The sequence below is a fragment of the Xiphophorus hellerii genome, chromosome 7 (assembly GCF_003331165.1).
Source record: "Xiphophorus hellerii strain 12219 chromosome 7, Xiphophorus_hellerii-4.1, whole genome shotgun sequence".
In the NCBI taxonomy this organism is placed as follows: Eukaryota; Metazoa; Chordata; class Actinopteri; order Cyprinodontiformes; family Poeciliidae; genus Xiphophorus; species Xiphophorus hellerii.
In genome coordinates, this window is record NC_045678.1 from 30865437 (window position 1) to 30877958 (window position 12522).

Consider the following 12522-nt stretch of genomic DNA (forward strand, 5'->3'; position numbering starts at 1 on the left):
TTATATTTCAGACAAATAAAGTTTATTGCAACAGGATGCAAGTGACATAAAACAGCTTTTATATGTAGTTAAAATGAGAATAAGATTCACAACGTGGTACCAGGGTAAAAATGACATCCAGTTATTTATGGATTTCTAAAAAATATTTTTTGATGCTATTATTACTTAATTGACCAGGCGTTGAGATTCACAATGTAGCTTCGTAACAAAACTACATCCTTTATTATTATTTATGAAATTATTTTATTATTTTGTATTATTTGTTAACACAATTAGAATTTACGTGTCTGCATGTTGAGATGGATTATTTTTGACACTATTGTTTGTTCCTGTTATTTATGTACGTTGAGATTCACAACGCGGTTGTGTAAAAAAAGACATTCTGTTACCAACTTTGTATATTTTTGACACTATTATTATTTAAGTCGCCGCGTGTTGAGATTCACAACGTAGTTCCACGAAAAAAATGACATTCAGTTTTCACAGATTATATTCGATACTAATGGCTTTCTGTAAAACGAGGAGCAGTAACTCATGTTTACAGTATTTTATTTGGTGTCTCACACTTTTAATCGTAGAAATTAAACCCAAGCAAATATCTTAAGTTTAAACTTGGCCAATATTCCCTTTTCGTATATTTGAGCTGAGACTAAAATACAAATGATGAAAAATTTGATGTTTTTATTTTTGTCTGATTCAAAAACAAGTGACAAAAAGAACATTCACTTTTCAACTTTCCATTTGATGGCGTTTCAGAAACGGCGCGCTCTCGCCTCCACCGTTAACGCTGTGGTCTACGATCAGAGTTTCTCTGTTGTTGGGATAAAAACGTGGCCGACTGCTGGGACTGTGAATTATTCAGCAAACAGAAAGATTCTTTCTTTGAACACAACGATGCGTCTGTCCACTTCAGGCTCCCATTCGGCCGGACGTGGAAACGTCTGCTTCTACATAGTGACTCATGGCCGACATTTAACCTCAGAGGTTCCTCCCAATGGGTTTAATTTTTCGGCAGACTTGTCTGAGTCCTGCTGCCGGCTTTCCAGTGATCACACGGATTCCTTCGAACACAAACATCTCTGATCTTTGTGGACAAACGTGAAGCCACGCCGCGCCGTTTACATACAAAACCTAAAGGCTGTAAAGCAACCGTATCATTTCTGTGGCGCACAGAACAAAACACAGCTGGAAACGCGCCGTAGTTTATGACAGACTCGCTTTAACCGGGCAAACACGGACGACTAACTGCAGAGCGAAGAGACGATGTTTGGAAGATCTTCCCTGATGTTTAGAGGAGAAAATGAAGTAAATTTCAAACATCGAACTGTTTCAGCGCAACGACTCTGTGAAGGAGGAGTCTGTAAATTCAGAAGAAAAGCCAGCAGTTTATCAGGGATGAAAACGTTCTGGAATCCAGCTCAGGAAGTTCTGCTTAACTGGAATTTCCTTTGAAGTAGTTTTGGGATCTGGTTGTTGATGATGGTTTCACTGGGAATGTCTTCTTCCTACTTTTATCTCCCACTGAATAAATATTCCTGTTAATAAGTGAAGAAGAGCTGGAAAGAAAATGTCTCCACAACGTGTTTCAAAACTAGGTCACATGTGACCAACCAAAGTTCTTCAGTATGCCTTTTTAAACTGCTTGCATATGGAGGACTGATCTTGCCAAAATAATGGCAAAAAATAAGTACATGAGGAAATAACAGTAAATACAACGAGGAATATAAAAATAAGGAAATAAAACAGTAAATAAATACATAAATGTGGTGGAAAATAAATACATAAATTAGAAAAGAAAAGTTAATAAATAAATGAAAAATATTTAATACTTAGGGAAATAAAGTAGAAAATAAAATGGTAAACAAAAAAGGAGGAAATAAAACAATAAATAAAAGTGGAAATAAAGCAGTATGTAATGAAAAATTAACAGGAAAAAAATCAAATGACAAAATAAAACAGTAAATACATAAATGAGGAAATAAAACAGGAAATAAATGAGGAAATATAAATAATTGAGGAAAATGAACAAAACAAAATAAACATGTATATAAGTAAATAATTACTACATATGTTTACTTTCATTTTATGTTGTTTTATTTCCTCATTTAATAATTTGTCAATTTTGGTAGGATAAGCCTTCCGTATTTGCATCCCACACAGATGTTGATGATCTACTGAATAAAATATTTAACTGTAGAAGGTCAATGGGAGGAGTCTGAGTGGAAACGCCAGGAAGTGACCGACTGTTGGGCTTCAGCGGAGGTCAAAGGTCGTTTCCTAGGTGATCTGCAGAAAAAATGAGTAACAGCGAGAACTTATTTAGATTTCCTTCATTCCCGTAAATAGAAATACATGCAACTAAATAACTGCATGGAAAATGTCTTCCAGATTAGAGCCACATGTTCACCTTTCATCCCCAGGAAATTACCAAGTTCAACAAAGTTCATGAGCTTTCTCGTTTTTAAAATTGTAAGTTTACAGCCTTCAGAGAGACATATCCAACAAGTTGGGTTTTATTGAAAGACTGAGATTTTAGAGCTGAGATAAAAACGACACAATGTCATTTAATTAAACATTTAATTTGGAGAAACATCCATGTTGTCAAGCTTAGGCTACAGCTAGCATGACCTATAAGGCCACAATCAGTAAACATCACCGTTTTTCTGGGTATTTTACGAGTTTCGACATTATAGGTGTACCATATAAAGCATCTGGGAAGAAGGAAGTTGTGCTCAGGGCCTTGATTGGAATATTAATATAAAACAGAAACTTTTTATGCATGAATATGTAACTGAGATTGAGAAAAGTGGCGCCTTCTGCTGTATTAAATAAAAAACTGAGCCACAAATTGACTATTTTTAGCAGATAAACCGTTTATTGGTGTTTTAGCCCCTGAGACTCGGTCTGGTCAGAGACCAAAGTTTCATCATCTGCTCCACCTCCAGCTGCTGTGGTTCTCTCAGTCAAACCAACCTGCTCCCCTCCTGGCCTGTGGGGGCGCTGCACCAAGAACCACTGAAGGAAACGACAAAAACCATTCTGACCTCATCAGTACTCAATGTCTCCGTCTTTTACTAGAAATGGACTTCAAGGACTTCTTCGTTCAGAAGAGAAAGTCGTAAATCCTCAGACAGAACGGCGAAGTTCCCCGGGTCACAGTAACCTGCTTCTTCCTTTCCTGAAAGACATTCGCTTCCATCTAATCTGCGAGTCGTTGCCTCGTTTCTGAGTCTGGACTGAATGTGTTCGAGGATTTTGTTTGACGGATGATCCTGGGATCTCAGTACAACATCCTGCCAACTGTTTTGGCCCAAACACCTCAGGTTCTGCTTTCTCCATAATTACAGACTCTCCTCTGGCATTGTTTGGTTTCCAGGACCTAAAGCTGCATTTCTGTTTACACCATCATGTCACTCGGCGCACAGCTTCGTAGAAACCGTGATGCAAAGATGTCCCGAGACGTTTGCCAATGAAATCTAATTGGGTTCAGCTGTGAAGTTCTGGTTCTGCTCGGACTTCAGAGCATCTGCTTTATTCCTTGAAGCAGAAAATAGAAAAGCTGCGCGTGGGGAAAATCACCTTGTTTTGATAGGGATAAGGAAGAGGGAAGAGGGGATATGAGAAAACCCAGATTAATGTGGAAGAAGAAGTGGGATTTGGGAAAGAAGGGCCTCAGGCGGCCATTTTAGTTGTTCTGCAGCGCTGAGGTCAGAGTAATAAATCTGCTGCCGGTGGCGCTGGACGACGACACAAACATCTGGGATGTCTCATAAAACAACTCAGAGCTGTTCTCCACCTGAGGAGCAACTAACACCTTAATGGAAATGGAAATGTGGGAAAGAGTAAAACTTTATTTACTAGCACCTTTTAAGGTCACAAAGTGACCAATTAAAAACCATTTTAAGATGATTTCAATCAGGTTTATTTATGTAGCATTTCAGCAACACGGCAGTTCAAAGTGATTTACTAAGTAAAAAAAATCTTAAACCTTTTGTCAATAAGGATAATTATGGTATATTTGCTGTTGTTCAAACACCAAATGTACATTAATATGCATGAAGACTCGCAGTGGAAATTAGCTCTACCGCTAAAGCTAATGTCTTCAGTGCAAACCCAAACCGACTTTACATTTGGTCCCATCGTTTCCTTGGTCCATGTCCGTGTGATCGCCATGGTCACATGACCTCATCAACCTACCAGAGACATGTAGACGTAAAGGTTTGCAGATGTTTGATGGTGCTGGACCAGTTAAAGCCCAGTAAACAAGAACTGGGATCTTCTAATTTCTGATACGTTCACACAGCAAACATTGTGACCAAAATATAGTTTCTTTTTGGCCAAAGTCTGGCTTTTTCACAGGAGTCTGAACGGCCCAGTTCTGCTCTGTTTATCCCCCCAAAGATCCGATTTGTGTCACACTTCCACATCTGGAGCTGAACTGTATCCAATAGTTTTCAAAGCATCAGAATATTTTATCTGACTTTTATAACATGAGACATTAATCTTCCTTTGTCTTGTTATGACCTTATGATGATACTGTCAGCTTTCATTGCTGAATAGCGTTAAAATCCATCCATAGACACCGGCGGCCATTATTACTCCTGTGCAGTAATAATGCACAGGAGTAATCTCCTGAAGTGTGTCGGACTTCTGACACACTTCTGTGTCCGAAGTCACACAGAAGTCGGACTTCTGTGTGACTTCGGACACAGAAGTCCGATTGCATTTACCTAATTTAATTAATTAACTTGTTTCACTCCTCTAAAACACTAATAACTGCCTATTTTTATTGTTCAAACACCAGATATACCTTCATGTACATTAGTACTTCCAGTGGAAACCATCTTAGCGCTACTGCTAAAGCTAACACCTTCAGTCTTCCTTACTAATCAGCATCAAGGAAAATAAATGTAGCTTCTGGATTGACTGCTTTGCAAATCGTGGCAAATTATTTCAGCTTCCCAAGCTGCATTATATTTCAGATCTGCTCTTCAAAGAAATCCATGTAAAAGCAGAATCCACTGTTATGGAGCGCAAACGAGAATTTCAGTTTTTCTTCTTTAAAATTTCCAGCCATCTAACGTTTTACACAGTTTTAGCACGTTCAGTTTAGAGATTTCATGAGGCTTTACAGAAATGTAAACCTTAATATCATCTGTGTAGCAGTAAGATGAGAGATTCTGAAAAGGGCCCAAAACAGAGCCCTGAGGTACACCACAGTGACCCAACGGAGAGCTAGAGATGAAGGAAACTTCATCAGATCCTAATCCATTCTGTTCGACTTTAAATGTCCATTTTATTGATTATTGCTTTTGATTGACTGGAATTAAAAAGAAGGTAAATTATCAGCCAGACAGCCTTTAATCTGGCGCCAGATTAAATGAGTTACCAAACTAGTGTGGCTTAAAAGACAAATGCAGCTGTTTGTCATCAGCATAAAAATGTTTGGAGCCTTAATAACAGTTTGAGGTTCTTCAAGGTGAGAAATCCAAAAGTAACATTTGGGTGCAGACGGTTATAGAGAGCATAAAGAGGTATTATGTTAATTTAAATACTGTAAAGCAGAACTGGAATCCATTAGACCTGATTCTGTTCGTTATATTCACGCCTGGAGGTTTGTTTCATGAAGCCGAAGCTTACAAGTCATTAAAATGAAATTACATTCCACCGTTTTCACTGTAGAGTAATAAAATCCATGTCAATTTGGGGACAACAAACGTCCATGGACAGCAGGACGCCCTGGGCAGAGAGCCGTAAGGCTCAACAAACCCAAACGCTTTAAATAACTTCACCAACCTCCAGGCCGGCATGTATGTGTTGTCATGGCAACATAAATCAGATATTGTATGATCACGAGTAAATCAAACTTTTATTAATTAAGTGTCATTTTAGAAGTTATAATCCAGATTTTATTCTCAAAATATGCGTTGTAAGGCTGTTATAATCCTTACTGTGAGGAATCATTTCATGTTCAAAAATTTACAGGGAAAGTGCCAGCAAAAGTATTCCCACCCCTTGGATTTTTTGTATTTTGTCAAATTATACCCACAAACATAAATATATTTCATTGGAATTTAATGTGAAACACAAAGAAAATTCTACATGATTCAAAACATTTTTCTACAAATAAAAGTTCATTATTCCAAGTATTCAGCCCCTCTGAGTCAATACTTCATGGAACCGCGTTTTGCTGCAATTGCAGCTGTTTTTTATTTGTAAAAATGTTCTGAATCGTGTATCATTTTTCCTCTAGTGCACAGTTGTGAACCACTTTGTGTTTGTCACATTAAATTCCAGTGAAATGTATTTATATGTTTATAGTTGGAAAAAGTTAAAGTACATTTACTCCCGTTCTGAATTAAATACACCAAAGTTTCATCCAAAACTAAAAACAACATGAATAAATCTAAAATCTGGTTCCAGTTGTGCGTTTCTCTTCGCTTTTTGTCGCTGTAATCTGATTTCCAGATGTTACATTTCGTTTCGAAGCCCAGCCGCTCGGTTCTGTTGCATTTCTGTGTGTTTTATCAGGAAAACGGATTTTCCTACACTGGAAACCAGTTTCCTCTTTGGCCGTTTGTTTAGCAGACGTAAAACACCGGGGCGCTCCGACCTGCTGTCGAAGTTTGACCGACAGCTCTGGAAAGTCTGGAATGTCTGACGTCATCCTTTAGGAATACCAGCTGGGATTAATCTGGACTCCTGCTTGGTTTCACCATCAGATAAACAGATTTATTTGTTTCTGAAGAACGTGAATTTTGTCGTATTGTTTTCAAAGCTTTGGCAGAAAGTAGCCGTTAACGCTGTCGCATCTGCATTCTCTTCAAGTGACGTAATGTTGAGTTATTGCCGACCCTCACACACATCACTCCCACAGCACTGTAAAAAATGTTCCCAAAGCCAAGTCTGGCTGCCTGAATTTTCTGCTCCACACTGCAAAAACACAAAATATTACCAAGTGTTTCTTAATACAAATATGTTGGTACACTTAAAATAAGACTTATAAATAACTTTTTAGTGATATATAGGAGCTTGTTTTAAGTTAGCTTCTCAATATTGATGGAAAAGTGCCAGTTCCACTGGCAGATTATTTTACTTACAATAACACATTTTCCTGTGTTATAAGAGAAATAATCTGCCAATTGAATTAGAACTGGACTTGTAAAATAGCATTGACTTAAAACAAGCTCCTGTTGTTAAACAGCTGCTCTATAGTCAGTTTTGTCTTATTACAAGTGTATTGACTAGAAACTGGACCAAAAATACTTGGCACTTATTTTTACAGTGCAGCTACGTTTCAGGTATAGAGATATCTTGATTTTTTCCAATTTTTTTTATTTGTGATTGAAGCTAACATGCATGAAGAACATGTTTTTAAAGCTCTGTGTGTAAGTCTGTGTTGGATGAAAACATCTGGAAACTTTCACAAGCAGAAACGTTAGCCTCTTGTTGCTTTTTAGCTAATTAAATGCTAATAAAATGTTACCTATCCATTAACAGAATAGCTACTAAACAATGTACTATAAACAATGTTAGTATATCAGCTAAGGAGCTGTTAGCTTAGCAGCAAATGGAATGCTAACAGAATGTTAGCTGTCTATTAGCATAGAAGTTAATAATTACCAATATAAACCTTGATCACACTGTAGGAATATTTTACTGAATGTTGGACAGTGTAATGTGTTTGACTGATTCTGAGTTTGTTTACATATCAGCTAGCGTTAGCTCTGCAGCACAGCTAGCTACGACAGGAACATAGAAAAGCTGTGTTGCTGTGGATGTGGATAAACTTTGTTGGTTGCGTTAAAATGGTTTCCAATGCGCCTGTCAGTGGATTTTAAGGAATATTTAATGTTTGAACTGTTAAAATAGAAAGTTAAGTGTGTTTCATGGGGGTCTGGCTTCTCTAATATTGTTGTTTGGAGTTAAATCAGCATGATTCCCTCCAGCTGAACGCGATAGACAATGAGAGAGATTCACCCTCTGCTCTAACCTTTGACCCTGACCTCAGTGAAAGCCCCGGGCCGGACCACAGAGAGTTCAGACTCTGTTGTTCATTAAGCTCCTTCAGGGCTGATTGTTTTGATTTTAGGATAGAAAACTGCATCAGAGATTAGATCCCAGCGAGCAGCTCGTTTTAAAATGCTTGATGGCTCGATAGTGATGAAGAGGAGGAGGAGGAGCAGCTCAGAGAGAGACCACAATCCTCTGTGGGTCGAACACGGGATGAGAAGGGCTCATAACTGTGGCTGGCTCTTTAAAAAAGTCAAGACCAACTCGAGACGGAAAACCAGAGAGCTGCTTCTTCGTTTCTACTTTCCTGGCGCGCTCCTCTTCCTCCCTCCTCGCTCCTCAGCGATCTGTTTACATCACGAAACTACAGGCGAGTTTTACTGACAGGGCTGGGAAATTAATCTGCAACAAGATTTAAAATGAGAACTGAGGAGAAACTCTCATGTTCAAACGAGGTTTAAAACTTCCTAAAACGAGAAACTAACAAGAAACTTTCATATTTTATCAAAAATAAAAAACAACTCATTTAAACGTTAAAAAAAAACAAACGAGAAACTTATTTTGTTTTATTCTCTCTTTTTAAACTAGTTAAAACGAGAAAGTTTGTAACCCGTTTTGCATTTTCTTGTTTAAAAAGTATTTTATTTCGTTTTAACTGTAAAATATTCTCATTTTAATGAATATTGTGTCTTGTTATGAATAGGAAGTTTTCATGTTAAAAAAGTACTGCGCAGTATTTCGTTAAACGTTTTCTTGTTTATCTAGTTTTTGTTTGATCAAATAATGAGAAAGTTTCTCGTTATAACAATATATTAGATTTCTGTGGCTTCCCTTTAAAACAGGGGTTTCCAAAGTTGTCCTTGGACTGACGTTTTGTGGATCCCAAGTTTGCAGTTGAAGAATAATACAAATTTGTTTTTTGACTTTTTATTTTTAAACTAAGAAAGTTTCTAATTTAAAAAGATACCAAACTCATCTCCCTAAACTGAGAGACAAATATTTACAAGTTACAAAACGAGAAACTAGCAAAATGTTTTCTTGTTTAATGAGCATCTCAATTTCATAACATATTCTCGTTTTAATGAATTTATTACGACAAACTTTTCTTAGAATGGAAAATGTTAAGTATGACATACTGATCTTTTTATAACCAAGCTTTTATAAGTAGTACCACATTTATCCAGAGATTTTTTACTGAACAGTCGACGTTGCTGCAGCCAAATGACCTTGTATTTAATTTATTCAACTTGGCTAAACATCGCAAAGAAAGTTACCTAAATCCTGTTTTTAGAACTGAATATAAATTTCTTCAACTGCGCCTAAAAGAATTAGAAAACTAAATGTCTTTTGTTTAATAAAGCAAATGTGCAAAATCCTTTTAAATGTTTGGACAATGAGTCAAAATTTCCCGTTCCTACAAAAGAATTGGGCTACTTTATTTACTGTTTTAGCTTTAGCTTCTTTTTCTTGATTTTTGACTCAATAATCTGATGAGGAAACATTTGGACAGCGCTAGTTTAAAATCTCAGTCTCTGGTCCAGATTCTCCCTGAAAATGTTTCTTTGCAACAAAAACAAACCGTCTGCACGTTTTTGTTCGTCAAGCTGAAGGTTTCTCCAGAGGCAGATTTATGATTTTCTGCGACTCAGAGGAGTTTAAAGCAGGAAGCAGCTGTAACTCATCTGGACCAGCGCTCCGTATGTTAGCGAAGAGAGGAACAGCGGAGAGGAATCAGGCGCCCCATATTTTTCAAATAAGAAGACAGTTTGGTTTGTTTCAAAAGCCTGTTCTTGTGTTTAAAATGAAGTGACTCATTGTTTCCATTTGGTCATTTTCTAACCTCTTCCTGCCAAAGCTTCCCCCCAAACACATTATGAATATTTCCATATTAGCCAAGGAAAAATCCATAAACTATCCGCCGCTTTTTCTCTTGGCTCCCCACATCTGCCAGCTACATCACAGAAGTCGAAGGTTTTTCTTTCCTGCTGAAGACAACGGATCCTGTTTAAAAAAAAATTCTGTGTAATGATTGTGATGTCTGACGAACAGACACGTGAGTCATGTGGAAAAGCTCTGAATGTTTCAGAAAAGCTGACTGGTGGAAAACGAGGAGGTGAAAAGTGAACGTTGCTCTTCGTTTCCCCTCTTCGAGAGGCTTCGTGGTTACTTTTTTTTTTTTTAATAAAACCCACATTTCTTTTCCAGTAAACTTCAAACTCTGTCGACTTGAGGTGATTCAAATCCCCCCAAGACCACAACAGGAAAAAAACAGAAAACTCTGCGAGACGTTGTGACGTTTTCTACGAAGGATTACTAAACGAAGACACGTTTCTCACGTTGCTCAGCGAGGTTGATGGACGTCAATGAGGCTTTAACACCATCAGTGGTCATTGTTATACCTTAAACACATAAATGTTGCTTTATTGAGAACTTTGTTGCTTTCTGGATGGGAGGATAAAGCAATAAATCTCAATATAGTCCAATTCTGATTATTTGCTGCTTTTGTGCATTTCCAAACCTCTAATTTTGATAAATTTTGGTGCTTCCATCTTATTAAAGCGCATTATAGCATCATTGTCAACAGTTTTCATCTGAGCGATGAAGGAGATAAATGCAGCCTTCGCCTCAAACGGACTTGTGGATCAGAAAACATTTTTGCACTTCCTAACAATGAACTAAGCATACAGTAATTGTAATTAAACATGTAAAAAAGTTAGGTTTTTGTAGGAAATTGAAGGTTAAATCATTGTAGATTAAAAAAGTTAAAGTTTTTTATGTTATTAAAAGAAGCTTGCAAGTTCTTTTGAGCTCAAATGAAAGAAAAAGAAAAATATTTCGCCTTTTCTCAGGAATAAGATTAGAATTTGGTTCATTCTTTCTCTAAAAATGTTTGCTGTATCAAGTGAGGTTTAATAAGTTGAATAAAAACAGATTTGGGTTCTCTAACGTCTGTTTCTATGTAGAGCTCAGTTGATAAATCTGGTCCTGTTTACTATAAAATTGAAGAGAAAGCCAAAAGCATGGTTGTTAAAAGACAAATACTTTGTGTTTATTTAATATTTTCTATTGTAGAAAATTTTAATATGTCTAATTAATTAAAAAACAAAGTCTCCATTTTGTGGCCGTTCATATTGCTAAATAAACGCGACTGCATTCAGACCAGTGTGTGAGCGGTTTACGTTCCCACTGCGATGCGTTTAAAAGCGGTAAAAATGGCCGCCGCTGTCTTTGGATTCACTTCAAAGTTTATTCAGAGATGTTGGGATGTGATGCGTTCATTGACTGACTGACCTCATCAGTTCATTTTCAGCCATTGTTTACGTCCAGATTTATCTCGTTTGAAGTGGCTGATGGTGTTTTTTGTGAAAATTGAGCCGTAAAAAGTCAAATGATCATGTTTTCCTGCTGTGTTAACGTTGCCTTAAAGTCTTTGTTTCCTGTAACTTAAGCTTCAAAAATAGATACTTCTCAGCTGTTATTTTTATTTTCATTGTTCATACTGGTGGTAATGCAATTAAATACATCATAAAGACTCTTATGACGCTTTGCTTTGTTTTTTAATTTGCCAGTTTTCATCCGCAGCAGCTATCTTAATAATGTTTCAGAATGTTAACTTTATTTCACGTCTTTGTAGTAACCCTTTGACTCTTGTAAAAAGGTAAATAAAAATCTAACGTAGATTTTTTACTGAAACTTTAAAGCTTTTATAACTTCCTGCAACAGTTAGCTGTACTGCAATGTTAGCTCATACCTAAACAAGAAAGAAAATGGAGATAATTTTTTGCCATTTTATTATTTTAAGTAGTTTTTTAAGTAAAACTATAGTGAACAAACATTTCTTCATCATTTCTTTTACAAAATTTACAAGAAAATAACTTTTTACTCATTTAGGTTCCTTTGGGTTTGTTTTGTTTAAATATATTCATCAGTTATTGATTTCCAAATTTGTTGAGAAGATTACTGTACTAATATTTATAAACTCCTTTATAGATGTTCAGGTAAATAAAAAACTATAAGCACAGAGATGAATAATGTGTGATTTTCTGCTCTAATTAGCCTGTTTGTCCTTTTTCTCCCACTATAAATGAATTATTTATGTTGGTTGATGTTTGACTGTGGAGGTTTGTTGAAGATTTTTAGTGCTGTCTGTTCTGATGTGGCTTATTAAAAGCATTACAGTCGTGGTAAAAAGAAAGAAAGTACATCTTGCATCGGCTCCTGGCTTCAGCAGATATTAGAAATAATCTAATAGCTTGTAAAATTATGCAAATCTAACTGAAAATACAACAAATTCCGCATTTATTAATCAAGAGGAAAATAAATTAGGAAAGGCATTAAAACTAAAAACATTGTTCCTTACATTGCTTTAAACTATTAGCAACCAGGTTCAGCAACTTCTGCTGCCTGTCAATCTGGGAAGAGTTATAAGGTCCAAACTACCTGAAATCCTTCATCTCCAGAGAGTAAAATTATTCCCAGGAGAAAAACATCTCAGACCCTACAGGGTTC

General features: G+C 36.6%; 1 protein-coding gene across 2 annotated transcripts in view; it reads left to right on the forward strand.

Annotated features, from left to right (window-relative positions):
• The window catches only part of col5a2a (collagen, type V, alpha 2a), a 45561-nt gene that overhangs the window by 6551 nt on the left and 26488 nt on the right, over positions 1-12522 (forward strand). The window contains exon 1 of one of the 2 annotated variants that reach the window (XM_032567113.1): positions 8149-8383. The exons of the other annotated variant lie outside the window; for it this stretch is intronic. Within the exon in view, the coding sequence (XP_032423004.1) occupies positions 8164-8383 (220 nt within the window). The 5' untranslated portion in view covers positions 8149-8163. Of the gene's footprint in view, positions 1-8148; positions 8384-12522 lie in introns of those variants that run through there. 2 annotated transcript variants of the gene reach the window in all.